Source organism: Morone saxatilis, unplaced genomic scaffold (genome assembly GCF_004916995.1).
Source record: "Morone saxatilis isolate NCDOM2014 unplaced genomic scaffold, NCSU_SB_2.0 Contig6, whole genome shotgun sequence".
Taxonomy (NCBI): Eukaryota; Metazoa; Chordata; class Actinopteri; family Moronidae; genus Morone; species Morone saxatilis.
In genome coordinates, this window is record NW_023340206.1 from 7,543,276 (window position 1) to 7,564,850 (window position 21,575).

At 41.5% G+C, this 21,575-nt stretch overlaps 1 protein-coding gene across 6 annotated transcripts in view; it reads right to left on the reverse strand.

Moving 5' to 3' along the window:
• dock9b (dedicator of cytokinesis 9b) overlaps positions 1-21,575 on the reverse strand; it is a 65,814-nt gene that overhangs the window by 5,263 nt on the left and 38,976 nt on the right. For all 6 annotated transcript variants that reach the window (XM_035677627.1, XM_035677628.1, XM_035677623.1 and 3 more), the window contains exons 5-46: positions 19,847-19,916; positions 19,048-19,143; positions 18,276-18,410; positions 17,949-18,123; positions 17,564-17,619; positions 16,805-16,879; positions 16,526-16,666; positions 15,528-15,875; positions 15,353-15,435; positions 14,523-14,645; positions 14,353-14,432; positions 14,059-14,246; positions 13,521-13,586; positions 12,943-13,035; positions 12,579-12,690; positions 12,247-12,365; positions 11,435-11,521; positions 11,257-11,346; positions 10,989-11,104; positions 10,505-10,574; positions 10,283-10,408; positions 10,026-10,097; positions 9,784-9,930; positions 9,513-9,596; positions 9,289-9,400; positions 9,034-9,212; positions 8,668-8,775; positions 8,352-8,463; positions 7,975-8,105; positions 6,547-6,661; positions 6,370-6,436; positions 5,734-5,781; positions 5,115-5,251; positions 4,450-4,565; positions 4,221-4,358; positions 3,879-4,061; positions 3,680-3,793; positions 2,597-2,812; positions 2,445-2,502; positions 1,467-1,573; positions 642-764; positions 47-160 (exon numbers count right to left, since the gene is read on the reverse strand). In XM_035677627.1, coding sequence (XP_035533520.1) covers positions 47-160; positions 642-764; positions 1,467-1,573; positions 2,445-2,502; positions 2,597-2,812; positions 3,680-3,793; positions 3,879-4,061; positions 4,221-4,358; positions 4,450-4,565; positions 5,115-5,251; positions 5,734-5,781; positions 6,370-6,436; positions 6,547-6,661; positions 7,975-8,105; positions 8,352-8,463; positions 8,668-8,775; positions 9,034-9,212; positions 9,289-9,400; positions 9,513-9,596; positions 9,784-9,930; positions 10,026-10,097; positions 10,283-10,408; positions 10,505-10,574; positions 10,989-11,104; positions 11,257-11,346; positions 11,435-11,521; positions 12,247-12,365; positions 12,579-12,690; positions 12,943-13,035; positions 13,521-13,586; positions 14,059-14,246; positions 14,353-14,432; positions 14,523-14,645; positions 15,353-15,435; positions 15,528-15,875; positions 16,526-16,666; positions 16,805-16,879; positions 17,564-17,619; positions 17,949-18,123; positions 18,276-18,410; positions 19,048-19,143; positions 19,847-19,916 — 4,930 coding nt within the window. The remainder of the gene's footprint in view (positions 1-46; positions 161-641; positions 765-1,466; positions 1,574-2,444; positions 2,503-2,596; positions 2,813-3,679; positions 3,794-3,878; positions 4,062-4,220; positions 4,359-4,449; positions 4,566-5,114; positions 5,252-5,733; positions 5,782-6,369; positions 6,437-6,546; positions 6,662-7,974; positions 8,106-8,351; positions 8,464-8,667; positions 8,776-9,033; positions 9,213-9,288; positions 9,401-9,512; positions 9,597-9,783; positions 9,931-10,025; positions 10,098-10,282; positions 10,409-10,504; positions 10,575-10,988; positions 11,105-11,256; positions 11,347-11,434; positions 11,522-12,246; positions 12,366-12,578; positions 12,691-12,942; positions 13,036-13,520; positions 13,587-14,058; positions 14,247-14,352; positions 14,433-14,522; positions 14,646-15,352; positions 15,436-15,527; positions 15,876-16,525; positions 16,667-16,804; positions 16,880-17,563; positions 17,620-17,948; positions 18,124-18,275; positions 18,411-19,047; positions 19,144-19,846; positions 19,917-21,575) is intronic.

Sequence of the window (21,575 nt, forward strand, 5' to 3'; positions counted from 1 at the left end):
GTTTTTCTTTTCTTTTTTTTTTCATTTTGGAAACTCAGCCCCTTACCTGTCCAAAGAAGGCCACTCTGAAGTATGTTCCCAGCAGCCTTTTGCCAGTATGCATCACCTCCATCACTTTAGTATAGGCACGGTGGAGGGTATCATACAGGTGCGTCAGTTTCTGTTCCACAAAAAATACAAAAAAAATACAAAATACAAAATACAAAAAATATATTTTTTAATTTTCAGAAAAATCAACCTAGAACATAAAGAAAGAAAGGTTTAGCTGCTAAATGCTCCACTATGTTCACCAGCTAGTCTCTAACTGTGTCTGTGTGTTGCTGCTGAGCAGGTAGTGTACAGTGGGTTTTTAGAACCTTTTTACTGAAAACAGCTGTCTGCTGTAGCCAAAAGCAACGCTAAGACAGCGGTGAAAATGAACCAAAACAGTAAAGTTGTGGCAGACAGCTAAAACTCATTATAAAGCTCTGTAAAACAGAGGGGAGCTGCACGTTCAGGTGATTTATATAATTAAAATCAAGAAGTGGTGATACCAGACAGCTGCAAAACCATTGAGTGTATTGAAATGAGCATGGATGCCTTTAATTGCTGATAAAACTAAGACTGCCATGCAATCTATGTTCTACAACTGCGCAGTTTACCTCAAAGTCTCTACGCTGTTCGTAGATGGGAATGATGAGCCTGTAGACATCAGCAATGAGCTCATAACGCTCCGCCTTCCAGAGGCCATCAGCACACTCCTCCAGCAGCTCCATCAGCACCTCCTGAACACACAGACATACAGATGAATACACATAAACTTCATTTAACTTTCCCCTCCTCCCTGCGGTCTCAGCTCAGAATATTTGATTGTTGCAAAGAGGAACATTTATGTTTGTTCTTGTTTGTCTTAGAGGCTACAGTGAACTTACACCGAGCATAATGTCCCTGTAAAGACAGCAGACGTGGGAGGAAATGGATCCATCATGTCTCTTTCCTTTTATTGGGGGAGTCTAGCTCATAAAGAGGAAAGGTTTTCAAAGCAGATGGAAGGTAAAAGTGCTTTTCATTGCCTCCAGATCTGTTGACCAACTCATAAAAGCTCACACATTCTCAAACCATCACTTTCAATTTCACTCGGTTATCAGTTCACCAGAAGACCTGGTCTCAGGCCTCTGTGTCAACAAGCCATTGCCCCTGCTGGAGTGTCATTGAGCTAAACACTAACTCCCTGAAACACCTCTAGCGGAGAGCTGACCCCGAGCCCTTGTCAGATTTCCCAAGACTGTTCTGTCTGCCAGCTCAGTGATATTTTAAATTAACAACACATGCACCATGCCCTGTATCAAAGTCTACAGTATTTTCACAATTGATACTCTTAACCGAGATAAGAGCTCTTTTAGACAGCCATAATGTGACACGTGATGCCAGTGAGGAACTTCAAACGGTGGGACTGGCAGATATTCACTACAATACAAAAGTCTCACCTCATTGAAGTGAACATCCTGCATCCCTACGTCCTCCATCATGGCTGCCTCCTCATCGATGTTCGGAGTGATGACGCGGAAAGCCGAGCAGCCCTGCCGGAACATACCTGACGTACAGACACGGAAACGACATGACATATTCCTTCTCTTACATATGATAAAATAAATAAATAATATGTACAGTAGCTACAGTTAGCCCTGCTAGTTGAGCTTCCAGAAAGGTTTATTGTTATCTTAATGACATACTTTAAAGTACCAGTGGCATACAATCATCTACTTTTCAATCTCAACATGATTTTTTTTGCTCAAACACTCTGACCTCTCAATGAACTGTTGACGTTTCATAAAATCCTCTCAAATTATACAAGAGTCTGAACACATCATCCAGTTTGATATGTCAAGAAACAAGGCTCTTATCTGGGGAATGCAGCGTTGGGAGTGTTTTTTACACGGGAATGAACAGATGACCCTTGGACGAGTGCTCAGTTGGAAGATGAAGGTGTATGTTCCTGTGTACACATGTGTACGTGTGTGTATGGAACATGGGATAAATGTGTTATTTCTCCAAGTTAAAGAACCAAGCTGTATATAAGGGTAAATAAGTACAAAAAAAAAAAAACTCGCACCAGCAAATCTTGTAAATCATCAATTGTTGGTGGTGTACTGATTCACTGTGGTCCCATTAATAAAACCAGCATGAAGAGCAATTAATGAGGGCAGACAATCTTAGATTAGATTAGATATGTAAGATATATGGCATTTCTATTACTTTCCCCAGCAAGTGAATTAAGTTTATTAAACACTTATTCCAATATAATCTTTCTACTGTGTTAACCATTACCTGTTACTCATTATATGGCCTCTATAAAGTAAGATAAAAAAAAAGGTTGGCATAGAGCTTAAATGGTCAGTGGTTATTTATTGTAAAAGAAAGCATGCTATGACCAGGAGAGGCACACTCCTTCAGCCTCCACTCACCTTTTCTCCACAGGTACTCAGCTACCAGGGCAGCGACATGCACGTAACACATGGCTGCCTGCAGGGGGACAGACAGGAGACAAATCACAGGTTAGCACAATAATGCCATACTAAAGTGAAATGTTTAGACAAAACAGACATTTCCAAAAGACCTCTGAAAGATCTCCGTTCTTGTTGTGGATGCGAGCCATGCTGTCCAGCCAGGTCTTGCGGAGCTCGGGCGTGCTGGTGTAGGACTTGGCCAAGCTGTACTGGAGGTCCACCAGCATCTCCGGGTCGTTCTCGTGCTCCTTCATCTGCTCTGTGGCCATCAGCACTGTCCGGATGCGCTTGGTCAGGTCCTTCACATCTGACGGAAATGCTGTGTGCTACAATAGTGCAATAGAAACAAATGAGGCTTTTATGCCTATTTTTGCATATAAATGTCAATGATATCTCTTCCATGGCATAATTAAAAAAACAGGAAATAATTGAGTATAAAAACGCCACCCATACATGAGTATGGTTTGAATTTACCTAATTTAAAAAACTAATACAGAGTAATATAACTAAAGATAGAGAGTCCTTCTGGGTAGGGATGGTACTTAAGTCACTTGCATTTATGATTAAGGTGGAAATGTGTGCCTTCTAATGTGGATCTGGGTTTTCAAATATGGGTATTATTAGATATTATATTCAGAAACACTATGAGTGGGAGTGTATACTGTAAATTGCCACATGAACTGGAGAAACAGTTTATTGCACTTGACAAAGACAGAGTTAAAATAGTTTACATATTAATATAATACAGTATCAATGATGTACCGGAAGTCTCACAACATGATGCTCCTGACTGTTTGGATATCAAAGAAAAATAGGAACTGAAAATTAATATAGAAAACATTTAAAACTGGACGTAGATTAACCAAAAAGCCCAACATGGAGGGAATTTGAATGTCCTCTTCTTAAGCCAAACTATGATGATTCATCTGACCTATGCTGCAGCTTGGAAAGGGATTTAACCCACATATTTTGGGACTACCCAAAACTCCTACAGTATTGAGTTGAGTTTGGGGATTAATGTGACTCCATATGCGGCACTCTTTGTTCTTGCTATCCTAGGTAAATACTCATAGTGGTTAAAGTTAGTTGTTCTTTTGTGTGTTGAGTTGATGCAATAGAAATACTGTAAAGAATTACCACTTTAAACAAGGTACGTGACTGGCTTGATCAAGTGTGTATCATGGCACTGTCACCTTGATGTTCTTGTCACTGTTAGCACAGTTGTTAATGATAGAGAGAGACTGCTGGAAACGGGTACCCCCGATGCCGATGACATCAGCAATCAGCTGACTGACTGCAATGACCACCTGGGCGAATAGAGAGGAAGAACAAACAAAATCAATACTACACTAATGCATGACCTACAAGACCATGGTTGGCAGTCATAAATACCTGCAGGTGCGTTCGTACGAAAGACTTGCGTCCGGTATAGTCGAAGTTGCTTTTCATGAGGAAGTAGAGAAGATGGGCGGCGTCGCTGCGGATAGAGCTCAGCTTGGAGTTACAGCACTTGAGGATTTCATAGCATAGAGAGGCACACATGTCGGCCCGGCCGTCAAAGAAGGTGCAGGGGAACTGGAGGACACGTTGGGAGAGACAAGATGTAATGACAAATGGAGCTATCCAGAAACAGATAATATAACACATGTTCTCATTACCCTATACACAAATTTAAAAGTGTGATTTAATGGTTGGTTAAACAGAGGGTGAACCAAGAAAGGGAGCCTCTTTCACCTTGTAGATGAAGGTCCTGAGTGAGGTGAAGACCTGTTTGAGGGCGGTCTCAGACTGAGGGATCTGCAGGAAGCACAGATGGACCTGGAAAACCTTCTTCATCAGGGGGTTGTGACCAAGATCTGAAGTCAGCTGGGTCTGAGCACACGGGAGAATGTGAGGATCGACCAATCGAAACGTGATTCAGATGCACAATGTCCTGCTGAGTGACAGCTGTGACAGTTAATACCTTGAATCCCATGATGAAGATGCTGAGTGTGTCCAGCACAGTCAGACAGACCTCTGTAGACACGTTGGCCTCCAGCAGGCACTGGCTGCTCACGTCTGCTTCCGTATGAGAGTACACTGCACAGAAAGCACAGACACAAGGTCACTCTTAAAGAGATATATCTTTATTGGACCAATAAATGGGATTTTTACCGAAACATTGCACATCGTCAGCTTGATTAGTTGATCAGTGGCAGTGACTGTGGGGATATATAAGTGTTTTTATTTCAGCTTGTTTATGGAATGAGATAAGCTCTGTCATTGTTGCAACTAATACTGGCTGCCAATAGAGGTCAGTACTCATATGTTTTTGTGTAAGTTTAGCTGCTCACAAAACATACAAATACTAAATAAATAAAAGCTGTGTAACTGAGTAGTGGGAAAAGAACAGTAGGTATTAACACTGGCAAAATACAACTATATATAACGGTTAAGCTCTCTTAGCTATTATCATATTTGGCATGCAGTTTTGCAGATTTAAACAGATTTATACCACTGTTAAGAGGGAGTTCTGCTGACTGGAGCAGTGTGTGTTTGATGTCTATGTGTTTGACTGAGTTATAACCCTGAGAAGGAGAAGTGTGATGTTTGTCCTATAAAAAGCCAGGAGAGGACAGGAGGGCTTACTGTTGTTGAAGGTGTGAGCATTCTCCAGAGTCCCCAGCTGCTGAAGGCGGGCATGAAGGATCCCCGCCCTGTTACGAGACACAGGCAGAGTCAGAGACTTCCTGTCGGGAGCTACAGGCCCTGCCCCCTCCTGGCTCCTGTTGGGAGAAGAGAAATACTGTAAATAAACTATAGTCACAAGATAAGTACATAGATAAAGATCCACAAAAGGATCAAATGAACATAAATTAAATAAGGAAATGTCTCAGGGGTTTAGAGGAAAACTGCAATAGATAGAAACACAGCAGATAATTGAATGTGGTTTTTAAAAACAAAAAAAACAAATGGCAGCATCATGCATTTAATTAAGCAGTGAGACCAATGACAGCATCTCTTACCCATGCAGGAGGGGCCTGGGGCCGCGACATTAACCACAAAACAACTTTCCAGCAGTGTTACAGATGAGAGAAGAAACCAGAGGCAGGGTGTTAAAAGATTCAGTAAGGATTTTGTGTTTGTAAGTTTGTGCCTGCGTGTGAGTCATATTATTGCATAGATGATGAACATAATTAGTTTCAGTTAAAGAATCAATTAATACATGTCAAATAAAGTCAAATGAGATGTGCGTCTTTGAACCTACCTGACGATGAATCTCTTCCCCATGTATCTAAACTGATGAAGGCAGACTCTGCAAACACAACACAAATACAAGAAGCTAAGTCGGAGATTGTTACACATCATTCATTGTTAAAAAAGAGCATGTGGTCCAGCCTGCATTGGTATTGTCACTCATTATTTATTGAATAGCCGGATATCAGGGTTATTGTAGTCTACTTGTTCACTTTGACAACATGGGAAATGGACTAATTTACTTTCTTGCAGAGAGTTTGACAAGATCGATACTTCTCTGTGCATTAACTGTGGGGCTGGAGGCCATGAGTCCATGAGCTTAGCATAGCATAAAAGAGAACAATAGTTCAAAATGCACCTACCAGTTAAAGTGTTTCCTGTGTTTCTTGTGTACAGATTAAACAGATAAAACATGTAAATTAGTGAGCTTCGGACGGACTCTACAGCGAAGGTAAAGCTAATCGACTCCTGACTCAAGCTCCATAATTAACAAACAAGGATTTAAATACCCATATTTCCTAAAATGTCTAACTATGGTTTAGCTCTTGAACATGGCTTTTCTGGGCTCATTTTGATTGTGATTTTATGCAAATCTCACTCTCTGCACATGTATTATCATGAAAAGGTTGTCTACTTCTGTACTTACTCTATTAACGTAAAGAAGTCCATTAGTTCTGAGGGAGCTGCTTTGTTCCAGTATGCAAAAAGGGCCTCTGAGGTGATGAAATGGTAAGAAAATCGCAAGAAAAGATTACTATGTACTGGTTGTTCATGTGAGCTTGTGTGAAAAATCAAGTACAGTCACTCAGACAGGCCGTCCTACCCTCTGACATGCTCTTGAGGATATGCAGAAAGCACATGAGCAGGTTTTTGATCTCGTCCCGGTCCAGTTTGTCACAGCGCAGCACAGTGCTGCCCAGTGCTGACGCACACTGGTTCTGGAGAGACAGAAAACGAATGAAAGCGTTTGAGTTATCGAGCGCAGATGGCAGAGTTGCGGAAATAAAACGAAACTTCAAAGAGATAAAGAACATCACTCAAACAATCAAATGTCAGAGAGTAGAAATGTCAAGTATTTTCCTTTGGGGCGGGGGGGGGAGACGTCCACAAGAGCTAAAAAAGCACATTTGCTGCAGCAGCTCTGTGCTTTGAGATTGCAGCATCAAAAGTAGTTTTGAATACTTTACAACATCTGAGGAAATACAGAAAGTGAAAAAGGCTGTGTGGTCAGCTCAACCTCCGCAATGGTAAAACCACACACACTCCCTGATGTGGGACACTCAGAAGAGAAGAATGTTGGGAGGATCTTTAGGAGGATTTTGGACATATTGTACAGATATCTGCAAACCACAAAGTGTGGTATGTTTTAGTCTCAAAGGCATCAAATCTGGTTTACTGAATCTCTGTACAACTGTACCCAAAAGTGGTGGAGAGCTCATAAAGGTCAAACTGAATACTTGTATAGGTATGTTTTCCTCGTGATTTCCATCCACCCGCTGGCCTGACGCTTGTTTGTCATTATCACTGTCACTGTCCTGCAGCAGGTCAGGCAGGGGCACAGAGAGAAGGGAGAAGTCCATGGTGACCCGCTTGGTCACTCGGTTCATAGGTGGGACTTGGTCGTCTGGGTCCAGGGGGAGAGGGGGCACATTGACCGAGTGCCTCCTGGTAAATCTTTCCCTTTGGTTGGCTTGGAAAGTTACAGAGCAAGGAGAAGGGATGTGGGAGCTCTGGAGGATGGGGTGGGAGGAGAGCGTGGATGCCCAAGAGTGCAAAAATGTAAACATTTAATAAGATTTATACAAGTGTTGTGCAAATTATCCACCTTAACCCTTGTGTTTTCTTGACATTGGCTTTTTTTTCTCATTATTTTGGGTCTCACAGACCAGGGGCCTGTTTCACATAGCAAGTTCAACTTAGGTTACCTGCTTCACTGAGCCTTACATTGGCAATCCTGGATAACTGTTATCACAAAGCTGGTTATAAGCTGGCTCTGTCAACTATGGGTGTACTGTTCCAGCTCTGAGTGCGTTCTTATGAAAGAGGCGGAGCTTTTAAATACACATAAAATCATTTGAACCATGAGTTAAGTGTTTAAAATGACATAAGCTGAATTGGCGAACAAAAAGTGATATTAAATATATACAATATCACACAACTAGAATAGAATGAGAAGCTGTGGAACAGTAGGAATAATATCTAAATATGGAGTGAATATTGCAAATGAAGTATCATTTAAGTGGTGATCTACCTTCTCCAGGGAGTTGGTCTTGTCACTGCTCTTGTCCAGCAGGCTGTTTCCAGAGTCGGTGGAGACCAGAGAGCCTCTGGAGTCTGCGTGGTGGACGGAGCTGACGTTTGGAGTGGAGCTGTGAGGTGAGGCTGCAGGGAACAGAGCACAAAAAATATGAATAGTTTGTTGAATGTCAGAAAACGGGAAAAAATCTACAGTGTACACGTTAAAGTAACAAAAAAAAAACTACTTAGCTTTATAATTTCCCCAGATAATAAGAAACCCAGGTACAGTACATCTTTGATTGACCATTTTGAAGATTTAGAAGAGAATTCCAGCTGCATTAGCTCTGACTATGTGCATATTAATGGTAGGATAGTGATGTTAGGATTTACCTGTTCCAGAGATGACCCCAAACACATCTTTGTGGAGGGCATTTTCTATGCAGCTCCCAGGTTTCTGAGGAGTCACCATGGAGTTGGGCACAAGAGAGTCCTCTCTGGCATTCTGGGACAGAAAAGCAACAAAGTGAGTGGGTCACAATAAAAGCATGCTTTCAGCTGAAGAGAAAACACTCATATTGCCTTGAAATAGAATAAATAATAGAGAGTGACACATTAAGCTGACATTAACCCAGTAATTAATGCTTTGAAAGGATAGCAAGTCTTGTGAGCTGCTATTCAGTTTGCCACCACTAGGTGTCAGGCTTACATTGTGGTTGGTGAGAATGGCTGACTCCTTGATGTCAAGTCTGTAGACATTCTCTTGGAGGAGACCAAACAGAGGGAGGTAGAGGGTGGCAAGTCTGGCCTGCTGGCTCTGCAATGACACAGTAGGGGGTCATGAAAAATTGTAAAACAAAATCAGACAGAGATCAAACTTAAGTTAAAGAATTTAACAGGTCCAGTTCCCAAAACCTTTGCCAAATTAAAAGGATCTTTGGGTTGTTGTGAAAAGCTGCCAAGAAGACTAACTTATTTTCCTCTCTATGTATATTATTACATCTGATTACTCCTTTGATACAAACAAAAAAACAGGGATGTTCAAGGACAGCTGGTCAAGAGCTACAGAACACACCTTCGCTGCATAGCGGTCGTCAAACGTGTGTTTGATCATCAGCCCCTTGAGCACCTGGATGGCGATCTGACGGATCTCTCTGAACTCCTGAAGAGCCCCGCCCACCTCCCTCATCAGCAACCCCACGAGGAAGTGGTTTCGACAGAAGTCATCGGTCAGAGAATAGTCCAGCTGGAGGTCTGCAGCAGAGAACGAACAGAATATAAACTGCACTGCACTTAAATGAAAAATGAACAATAAGTGTGAGTCATTTACCTTGAAACCTTTGAATTCTGCCTTTTCCAAATGGCATGGGCAGATTGAGAGGGACATAGTGCTCATGGTTGCAAACAACCCGCAGGAACTCAAACTTGAACTCATACAAAGTCTGGCAGGAATGCAAGAGAAAATACATTTCAGGGACGCTTATATGGCTTCATGTTAATGGTTAATGAGTTGAATAAAACCATTAAAGACGGTAGCAGGATAGTTTTTTTAACCTTGGGGTCTCCAGGCACAAAGCAATTCATGTAGTTGTTGATCTGCTTGAATACGAAGCCTCTATCCATGAAGGTGAAGCAGCGCTGAGTGAAAAGGTGAGTGAACACACATTATTGTATCAAAGTTTCAAATTAAAAACCCATCTGCAGTGAGAATGACTTATACATAAGTCTACAGTCCTTGACACTTTCATATGTACTCTAAACCAACTAAACTAATCTACATATTAAAAGTCAATAGGGCATCGCAGGCTTTGGGAGGAGTGCCAACCTTGATGAAAACCGCCAGGCTGTGGTTGGCATTGCGAGCCGCATCCAGGTTGTCCTTGTATTTCTGTGTGATGTGTGGCATCAGCATATTCACCAGAGTCTCCACAGCATGGTAGAACGATGCAGAGAAACGCTGGTTCCTGGAGAGCTAGACAAGGGAAACAAAAAAAGAGGGAGAGAGGATTTAGGCTTGGAGGAAAGGGGTTAAAGAAAGGAAGAGTACAAGACTAAAACGAGACCTACCTTCACTTTCCCGCACTCTATGAGATAGTGAGCCATTGATTTCACCAGAGCTTCGAAGAAGTACCATGAGTGCTGCAACACAAAGACAGAAAAACCACCTTACAAAATGCAAAAACAATCAGTTAAACTCCATTTAAAAACAGGCAATGTGACAATAAATACAAATGTAGTAAATTTAGTTCATTTTATATCCATTCATTAAATCAATTTCAATATAAATGTATTATTCTAAGGCGCAATAGTTTGTATTAATTTACCTTCAACAGCTTGTTGCTAGTTAGGAAGTCTGTGGATGGCTTAAGAATGGCCGTCATGGCTTTTGCCAGCTCCTCGTGAACAGTTTTTACATTGGTGGAGGAATAAGGCTCTGGCTTAAACACAAACTGAGAGCAAAGAGGAAGAAAATAAATCATTATGTAAATATAAAACATATATTGTCTGCATATTGTCAGCACAAATATCATGAGAAAAGACTGCACCTTGACATAAGATCTCAGGTAATGTTCGAGCCCTTCTTCGTGGCACTGTGCTACAATGTGAACCATCACCCTGAAGAGAAGCAGATAATGACACAAAAGTATAAAAGAGTAAGAAAGGACGAAGTGAGGCTCACTAGAAGAAACGAGGCAAAGATAGGAATTACTTTTATTCATTCTAAGGCACTGATACCTCATTTTCACACTGCCAACAGAGCTTCAAAGGCTACTCACACACCCAACTGAGATATAAAACACATACACGGAGTGTGCAAGCCATAGGTGAGTGTCTAATGAGGAAAAGGATTCAGGCTATTAAAGGGAAACAGGGAAATATGCTTTGGAATGAGACCCAGATAAGAGTGCGGTTATTATTTTTCTACGGATAAAGTTTGTTAAAAGAGACCCAAAATAGTGCTGTAACACACGGCGTTCCGCTGCTGGAAACCAGGTATTTCACACATATGTATGTGTGTGTGTGGCTTGCCTGGTCACGTTGACAGCCACATCCTCATGTGTAGCTCTGGTTAGCACGCAGAACAGCTGGTTGAGGATGGTGGGCAGAAAGTTGACCATCACGTGACCCTCCATGGCATGGAGACTCTAGGAGGGGAGATAAAGAATATAGTGGATGGATGTATACTCTGGCCTGTTCCCTTCAGTGCTAGATTACAAGATTGTATTTGATGGGACATGAATAAAAGGGTGTGTTGCACTTTCCTCAGGGCATTGGAAATAAATGAAGTTCAGAATACCTTCAGGTATTTCACCAGCTCCCCCTCTGAAGCTTGTTCTGACATCTCCATGCTCTGACAGTGGTGAAAGAAGTTGTGCAAGTGCTGATCCTAAAGAGAACATATTGTTTGATATTAGCTCAATTTACAGCACATTTAGATTAATGGACATAATTACATGGGGATAATGTGTATATACCTGAGTATAAATTGTAGAAACAAGATGAGTTGATACTTTGAACAAGGTTTTTCCTCCGTCTACCCATTTGATCTCCGAGCCAGAGTGCTGCAGAGACAAGCGGGTGACAATTACTGCTCTGGATACTGAATGAAAGCTGCACTGTGTTCATTTATTAGAGCTTATCTAAAAATGCAGAGGCATAGACAACATGACACATTTGACAAATCAGTGACAGCTTTTTTTATAAAATAAGGAGACAAGCTGTTTTGCCATATGGCTGCGACGAGACAGACAGAATCTTTGTGTGTTTATTTATTGCAACAGAGTTTTAGGTTGAACATGAGCTCATTCTGAGAAAACCGCCTTTTTACACAGGCACTTAAATTTAAAATCAACACTGAGCATTATGCACAAATGCTTATTTGACGAGCCCCTGTTGTATACACATTACTGTTTTAATTAAATTCACAATAAAACCATTAGCTTAATATAGAGATGACACTGATTGTTTTAATGGATTATTTTAATGCTAAACAGATTTCACAGGCATGCATGTGAAAGCCTGTTAGACTACAAGGTCCCAATGCAATCACAGCTAATAAGATCTTCCTGACCCCATCCATTACCACAAACTGCATCGGATCCTATATGATAATGTAGCTTATATTGCATCAATCAATAGCTTTCCATATACAACAAGAATACCTGCAATCATAGAAGACTAAAAGATAATGGTTTCAAAGCCCTCTTGTGACCTTTAGCGCATATCAATTCCACACATAAATCCTAAAAAATAATAATAAAATGTTAATAATCATCTTTGTTTTTACCTTGTTGATGCCATCCGGGGAGCCGAGGTACCCGGCGGGCAGGTTGGCGGCCACGGGCAGCTGCTGTTCATTCATGATGACTCTGCCATCCCTTAGCAGAGGCAGCCAGGCTGAACCCACTGTGTGTAGAGACCACAGCCACATGTTTGTAAAGCACTGGTAATACTAGGGGTGGCTGCAGCAGTGTGTAGAGTACTGCCTGCATCACACGGCTTTTGCTCACATTGCATACATTTACATGAATTCATAGTTTTATTTTTTTGTGAACACTCAAGATAAAACTGTGGGGAAGGGGAGGAGGGGGGAAGAAGTGACTACAAGCTGCAGCCTACCTGGAGTTTCCACCAAGTCTTTCTTCTTGCTGTTGCTGTCGCAGCTCACATGATAGAAGGTGAAGAGAAGGTGATGCTTCTCATGCAGCTGAGTAGGCAGCTCTATCTTTATCTGAAGGCGAGAGAGAAAACACAGATTCCTGGGGTTGGTTCCCGACTACAGAGGGAGCTTTGTTCCGAATAATGAAAGTGGAAAATGCCTGTGGAGCTTTTCCAGTGAGGATTGAAATGTGCTTTAACAACATGAGAGGAGGTGAGACAGGAACTTCAAAAAATACATTACTTTTTGACTTTGAGCATATGCCATAGAGCACAACTGGGTTCTCTAATAAGCACATTACGTCATTAATAAAACTAGATATACCTCATCATAGAACTCGGGGTTCTGCTGGTGGTGCAGGACGGAGGCATACGCATGCTTAACGAACAGAGGGGCTCCTGGGCGACCATAGATGCACTGCGGTAGATTCAAAAAGTAGGAGATAATCAAAACATGAGAGAAAGATAGGAGTGCATGTTTTAGTCATCACAATGTGGTTTAATGTGTTAAGTGCTAGTTGTTGGATTGGCTATGATGTCGGAAATAACAAGTCCTGACTCAAGACCAAAGAGTCCAAAGTATAGACCCAAGTCAAGTCTCAATTGAACCAGTCACTAAGTACATTCACAGAAATAGCAAATGCTTTCCAAAAGTTTTATTTATTTACTGTCAAATGTAAGAGAAGTGATGACATTACATAGCAAAGTGGCTCAGCTGTGGCTTGGCTCGCAGAGAGCACATTAACCAGACAACAGCCAGAATCTTAGTAACTTATGCCATTAACTACATACGATTGAGTCCGAGTGAAGCCACAAGTCAAAGTTGAGTTGCAAATCTTTTGTGTGTTGTGTTATTCAGTATGCAAAGAGCAGTATTCTGCATTTCCTGGTATGTTAACGCACCTTCAGCGGCTGGGCTTCGTCCTCGTCAGAATCCTTGAATTCGATGCAAACGGCGATGTTCCTCGCCTGCAGAGGGGAGACAAAGGTTTGGATTAGAAAAGCAAGTTCCAAGATACTCCCGTTGGCCAAGAAACACTTTCTCCATCTCAAATGTCCATTAGTTCTGTGAAGAGAGGGAAGATATTTCGGGTGAATGACTGTCATGGCTCTCATTTAAAATAAAAGTGGGCAGAGAGACAGATGGAGAAGAGAAGGCCGGTTGGTTTCCTATATGGAGCTGACCTAGAGAGAAAAAACAACCCAGTATTAATGTATTAATCAGAAGCTTCGGCTCTGCATCGGGATAATTCTATCCAGCTCTGCTGCTTGGCGGAACGAGCCTGAGGCGTTTGCCAGTTGTCTCGCAGCACAAAGTGATGACGATGAGATGAAGCCAGCCAAACAAAAGCATCACTTTCCACAAAGGATAAGTCATATGTTAAATATTGACCGTCCACCAACAGAAAAGCTTAAAAATAAAGATAGAATAATAATGTACCTTAGCAAAGGATTTCTGTCCGTCGTATTTGAGGTGTTTTGGGTACACATAGAGGTGGTTTTTATAGACGGTGCATGGTTGGGAGCACTTAGCGATGCAGGGTACAAACTCCTCCACCTCCAGAAGAGCGCTGCCTGGCCCGTTCCCTTCAAAGTTCCTCACAGGGATGTAGGAGGAAGTGACACAATCTGCCGGCAGGAAATGAGAGGAGTTACAGGGTTCAAGGTTAAAGTCTGATGACTATAAATAGACAGGTGGTTTGAGAGTGATTTTGTAAATATTTGGAGGGTTTACTGGTTATATCCGGAGCCACACTGTCAATAGTGACATCCAAGTTCCCTAGGAGCACAGGAAGTTTGGCCATTTTCTCTGGTCTGACGGGAAAACAGACATAGAAAAAGCAATTACAAAACTGCATCCATACCAGTTATGCTTATATCTTGAAAAGAGGGGAGAAAGCATACTTTCTGAAGTCAGTAAGCAGTTTGAACATGTCCTCATCTGACAGCTTGCTGCTGTCCTGTCTGTAGAGAGCTGAGAAGCGAGCGCTTTTGTCCAAAGTTCCTGACGCATCTTTGAACACAGGCCTACAGGGACAGAAAAATAATCATTGAATCTACTGGAGAAAGAGTGCATTTCAGTTCTACACTAGTGGTTTAAAATGATGCCTCCCAACTGTTTCCAGTCTAGTATCCTAAATCTGAATCCCTGTGTGGTATTGTGGCACAAGAAAAAAAAGTCCCCTTGATTTGTAGAAGGTAAAAGTTTTCCCCCAACTGCAAGAAATTGTCAGTAATAGATATGATTCTGTTTACACTAGCCGAGAGAACGACTGCTCCTTCATTCCTTTGTTAACAAAAATGGGTGCATGCATTTGAGGATATTTTAAATCTTGAATCAGTAAGAATGCATGGTGCTAACATACCTAATATTAAATGAATACACAAGTACAAACTATATTGTGATATTGCTGTGTAGACAATTGGGTTCATACTCTGTCAGGACGCACTTGCATTTATTTTGTTGTTTCTTCTGTTTGGGGTTGTGGGTGTTTTGTCCAACATGGAGAAATACACTTTTTTGAGTTAGATGAGAAGAATGATACCACTCTTGTGTGTGTGTACAGTAAATATTAAGTTTAGTTTAGCATACAAACTGTGCACAGTGGGAACAGCCAGCTTGGCTCTGTCCAAAGGTAACAAAATCAGCAAGAAAGCAAATTGTATTTTCTAAAATGTCCAACTATTCCTTTATATGATATGAGCCAAGACATTAGCACAATGGTTTTTCATACCTTGCAGCCCAGGCGAATGGCATCCTGTACTGTCCTAGTCTGCTGCAGGCTGTCTTAGCATTCTTCAGCACCTTTTGAGCCGTCTACAGGTAGGCAAGAAGACAGGGGATCGGTTTACTAATTAATCATTCAAGATGACTGGAGCACACTGTAATTTACATCTCTGCTAATCTACCTTGGCAGAGTCTGAGCTCTTCATGTAGGGTTCAGTGCAGTGGGTGATGCCCCCCTGCAGGACCTTCTCAATCCTGGCCACCAGGAAGATCTCTGGATGGGGGCAAGTGACCGAGAACACCCCCTGTCTGGGGTACTGTAGAGCCCCCTCTGGGAGCCCACTGGCCTGCCTGTGGCCAGCCAGGGGACCATCATCACCACTGCCATTGATGTGCAAGTCCTCTCCGCTACCAGAGCCCGATGTCAGCTGTCGGACCAAAGGGTGGTTGAGATCCACGTGGAAGTCGGCAGAGATCTTTCTGCTGTTCTGGACGTCGAAGAGGGACAAGACCACATAGAAAGGCTCCACCTTTGATGAAAAAGGAGAGGAAGGAAATATTTTGGTGAAAAAGAGAGACAAATAGAGTAGTAGGGGGAAAAAAAAGAAAGTGAAAGTTTAAGAGATATCCATCCTCCCTAATGCACTTCTCATTTTCCACCAAGTCGAAATGTACCATTGATGTAATTTATCTTCCCATTCACTCTTTCCACCACGCATTTCCATTACACAAACCCATTTGTGAGTGAGTGTGTGTGTGTGTGTGTGTGAGAAAGTGTTCTGAGTAGCAGAACTAATAGCTGTGGTTTCCCAGCTGAGTGTACAAGGAGTCCTCCTTCCACAGAGACAGAGACCTTGGAGAGTGATGGCAGGAAACCAGACTCAGACTGGTGCTAATGCATGGTGGTAGGCCCAGGGTGGTTGCCATGGTAGCAGCCATTACTTGTGCCAACAACAGTTTTGACGAGGGCCAGCCAAGTGGGCCATCTGAACTGTGAGCTTCTTAACTGATTTAGACCTGGCCCCGTTTGGACATTTCCCAGATTTAGCGTTGTTTCCATGCTTAAAAAAAACACACGTGCATTTACAGAAGCGTGTCCTCTATGTCAACTTTGATAAAAATAGACAGTTTGTTAACTCCTTCAGCTATATTTGGCTGTTTGTTTTTCATTTAAACATACATTAGTTGTCGGTCCCTCTTCATTCTCTGCAACACAGCCCTGCAGGTTGAAAGACAGGTCATTACAGCTGACCAGGACTCTCTTCCCAAACTTCTCTTCAAACTGCCGCACGTCCGGCTCGATGCCAGAGAAGTCCAGTTTCTGTGAAAACAGGAGATGCCGTCAAAAAACTGCGACAACAAAATCGGTCATTGTCTTCTGTGGGTCATGACATTGCTAGACAACATAAGGAAAACTGACTATGCTAGTAAAAATTTAAGCAAATGTTATCTTAATCACCTGTGTGTCAGGGTCCAAAGTGAACAGTTTCAGACGAGCTTCACTCCTCATTTTGGACTCAATATCTCTTGCAGTCTGTTAAAAACAAAGCAAAAGAAAGTTATTAAACCTCGCTGAACGGCTTCTTACAGTATTAAACTTAAAGGAGGAACAAACAATTCAACCAGGAAATCCAAGGACATCTTCACTAAGGGTCAGTGTACAAAGTAATGTAAAATAATGTATGCTATTTTGCGGACAGTCTGCATGGTCACAACAAATTAGCAGGTACCTGGATGCCCCCACAGAGCCTACACAAACACCCTCCAATGACAAAGATCCTCTCATTATAACAATATTTATTAGTGCAGCTTTAACTTTATGTTGCTTTGGTAAACACAGCAAACTGCAGACTATCCCTTTAAGTGTTGTGTTTTCAGACTGCCACGTTCCACTGCCGGACCTGTTCACCACCAGTGTTGGCCTCATCTGTCCTCTGCATTTGGAGACCATACACACTATACCAGATGTTTGCTTGGTTAGCACCAACAGAAAAATGTGGGGACATGGTTGCAGGAAATACAGATGTTGAGCAATTTCTTTTAAAACAAAGCTCCATACAGTTCAGACTGCCTTCAAACTGAAGTCATATGACACCTTCAGATATCCTGAGCACCTCTACAGTATGTGGATCAATCCATGTGGTGCGGCTTGTTGTGTGGTCAAAAAGAGGTGGCGAGCATTGTTTTAATGTTACTACAGATGGAAAAAACAGGCTACCTGAAAACTGTCCTGAAAACTTCCGGTAGAGAGGTCTGTTTTTCCATGCTCCTCATCTGTTGGAGAAATCAACACGAGCTCTGTTAGCTGATGCAATAAAAACATAATGACGTGTTGGTCTGTACCACTCTATGAAGAGGAAAGGAGAATTACATAAGAACACGTTTTTTTTTTTATTAAAACATGAGTGGTTTTCATAAGGAAACATCCTAGAGATAAATTATTCCATGGGGTACAGGCGCAGTGAAGAAGCCTGGAGGTGCAGCAAGCATCAAAAGACATGGAGGCAAACCAATGCACACTACAAACAAATACAAGCAAAAATGATTGACATATAAGACATATAAACAAGATGTCACAGAAAAGAAACTGCACAAAAACGCACCATCATGCAGATCTCCGTTCCTCTTCTCCTGCATGGCCTGTTCGAAGCTGCTGTGGAGAATCTTGTTGAGGGTGCCGATCCACTCCTCCATCTCGGCCTCGCTGTCTGCAGCCAGCAGGAACGTGCTCTTATCCTGCATCTTCAGCTCAAAGGCGAACCGACGCACTTTGCTGTTCTGAAAGGACAAAAATGCAAACATGGGTTTAATACATGTCGTCCTTTCAAGTTTTAATTACATTTCAGCCCTTTAGAGGCCCCTTTTCTACGAGAAGAACGCACACTTTCATTTTCTTAAATTCATATTGTGCACTATGGTTTCAAATTTACCTGAACAACCCCCATGCATGAGTCAAGGAAGATCGTTCCTTTGGGTTCTTTGGAGGTGTTTTCATCCTTGTAGAAGTTTAGGTTGTAGGATCCATCTCCCAGCTGGGCCAGATGGAAGTATCTCCTCTTGAAGGACTAGAGAATGAAAATAGAGTGGTAACATCCCAAATGTCCTCTTTATCTCTAAAAATACCACGAGGGTGGAGATGGGGCATGGGAAAGCTCAAGGGCAAAATGAAAAACTACAGCGACTTATGGGCTACCATAAGGAATGGATGATTTGGTTTCCATGTGTTGAGAGAGAAACAGACAAATGGAGCGGAGGGAATCCAAAATTTCTATTTATCTAACACTGACAATATCGATAGGAAACACTTATACACAAATATTTCAATAAGGCACTTTTTATATAAAGATCATATTCAGAAAAACACAATTTTATCAAAGGGGAACAAATGATGATAGTCTTTTGGCATGCAGAAAACAGAGATCTGATGCCGGTATTACACAATGGGCAAGGCAGATGCTATTAAGTCTTCCATTAGAAAAGGTTACTTATATATCAAAAGGAAAACAGGTTATGTTTGGAAAGGATTTGAGACCATTTATCACTTTTGTGAGGGGTATGAACCTGACAGATGATCAAGAAGAGGGGGAATAGATTCTCCCTGGTTTAAACCTTACAGAACGCTTACATAACAATCATTATTAAAGTCAAAATCTCCACAGTGAGTCTTAACTCAGTTGCCTTTTGTGGTGTTGCTGTACCCACCCGCATAGTAACACTGATTGCGCTGTTCATGTTGCCTTTGTACAGCCAGCCGTGTTTAGACACTCCTCCCTTCTGAGATCCGAGGGAGGCTGTGTCCTGCAGGAAAAGGAGTAAGGATTCACACATTAATGCACGTGTTTCTGCTGTTACATGGAATGAAACACAGATGAGAATTACACACATTTATATCTTTATGTGTCTCCCTCTCCTGCATTAATAGATAAAACACATACACGCTCTCGCATATTGTTATTTACACAAAATCTGCTGACTGCCCTAAGGGCCCGTGGGAGGAGAGGCTCACATTGACTGTCCACTCAGTCCTGAAGAAGATAGCTTTTAATTAAGATCAACATTTACATCAACACTGCACTTCTTTAATCTCAGGAGATTTCAGCCGTGACGGTGTGTCCATTAAAGGTCACTGGCCTTAAGTTAAATCAATGCCTGAAGCGAGGTAATTATTGGGAGGGGATGTGCCCTTAAAATGCCATGAATGTCACAGAGATGTCAACTATTCCGGGAAGCGACGAGGGCCTAGAACACTAAACAAAACATCCAAAAGGTTGGCTTGCTAATAAAGGAGTAGAATGAAATAAATGAATACAATGTGAAATTAATTAAAAGATAATGTTTGTGCTCTGCTGCATTACCTTGTAATCAAGTTTGGTTGAACAAGGTTTGGTGAGGCCTGGAGAAAGGTTGAACGTGTTTGCTGCGTTTGCTGAATTGTGATAAGACTACGGGACAAACAGAGTTCCCTAAATTAAGATAAAAGAAGCTTAAAAAGGAAACTTACCTCATCTTTTTCAACATCTTCATCCACCTCAAACAGGTGAGCTGCCAATTTCTCGGGTCTCAACACCTTACTGGAAGCACAAACACAAACATACGTATGAAAAGGTTAAGACAGCAACAGGACTAAGGTTAAGAAATTAAGAATGATCATACAACAGCAATAACTTAATTTTAAACAACTATTACAACCACCCATTTATTTTCTTGCAATAACTATTTGAACTATTTATTCATTACTTACAGGTAACAGTTTTTCTGCTTGCTTGCTAACTAGCTTTACACCCACTCTGTTACAGGTGATATGTGGATATAGAGAAAGAATAAATCAGTTGAATGTTTACCCAAAACTAAAAGTACGGGTTTTAAACCTAGTTTTGAGCCTTGCTGACTTTGAGGAGAGCTTATACCAAAAGGAGGGGAGCTAAATGTACAAAGGCTCTGTCCCTGAAAGATTAAGGATGGTGCAATCCATTCAAATCCTCGTAAGTCAGACGGAGGATTTTGAAATCTTACTTTGGCTTGTATTGGTAGCCAATGCAAAAATATCAGGACAGGTGTAATAAGATCGACGTCATGGAAAGGTCAGGGAAAAGTGCAATATAATAATTCATTTATTTATGGATGTTGTGCAAGGATTTCGGCATGTGTATGAGATCGTTTTGGACGAATCTTTCCTATGTTACATAAATTAAAAAAGGCAGATTTTTGATATGTCGTTCAAAGGTCAGCGATGGATCAAAAGGAAAGGAAATATACACTTATGTTTCAGAATCCAAATAATGCTAAATACAAAAGGACTTTTTAAATTTCAAGGCTACTCAGCAATGCGTCTAGCTTTACAGGATGTGGCTCAAATATTGCAGCTGCTTCTCTAAGTGCTCAAACCCCAGTCGGACTGTTTGCCCTTCGACCTTTACAAGACCCAGCTTGCTCTGGGGATCTACTATAAACAGTGTCAAGGCCAAGGCCAGGGCTTGTCTAGCTTTTACTCTACATGTTTCAAACATGATACATAACATCTGTAAAGCACATTCCTGTCCTTAAGGAAAGTGCCTCGACCAAGGACCCATAAGGCATTGTGGGATTTCCCTTATGCTTTAATGATATCAATCAACAGCAGTCCCAGAATAGTTTTGCTTATCCTTGGTAGAAAAACATAGGAAGCCTTCTATTGTTGTTGTGGAAGAGCTCGGTGCCTCGGAGACACAGATTTCCGTCTTTCTAGAGATCTGGCTAAAACATTCACTGGGCTGTAAACAAAGGGCAGTGTCACCGTACAACAATAAGATTTACAATATCCTGTGGATGGCTTTTGCAGCATAGTGTGCTATTTATTGTATATATTTCTTTTATGGATGTGAAAATACAGGGTAAACACAAACTAAACTATTTAACAAATTAATATGTACAATAGCAACAGGAAGCTGAATTTCATTGTTTCATTTGGGGTTTCTGAAAGTAAATTAAGTAAAGTGGAATTTCTCTTTCATTAAGTTGGGGGACTCACTAGAATGAGATTAAAAGGTTCAGAAAAGTGAAAATGCTGTTTAACGGAGTTGTGGCGGTTAACCAGACATAGATTTGCCAAACCAACCAATTAGTCTTTATCCTTGAAGTCTTTTCTCTCGTAAAAGTAAAAAAAAAATAGTTTAAAAAAAAACCTCAGATAAAGCATAAATAACTGTGTGTTTTCAATTGTGGCAAACAAATGGTCTCTTTACTGCCCACTG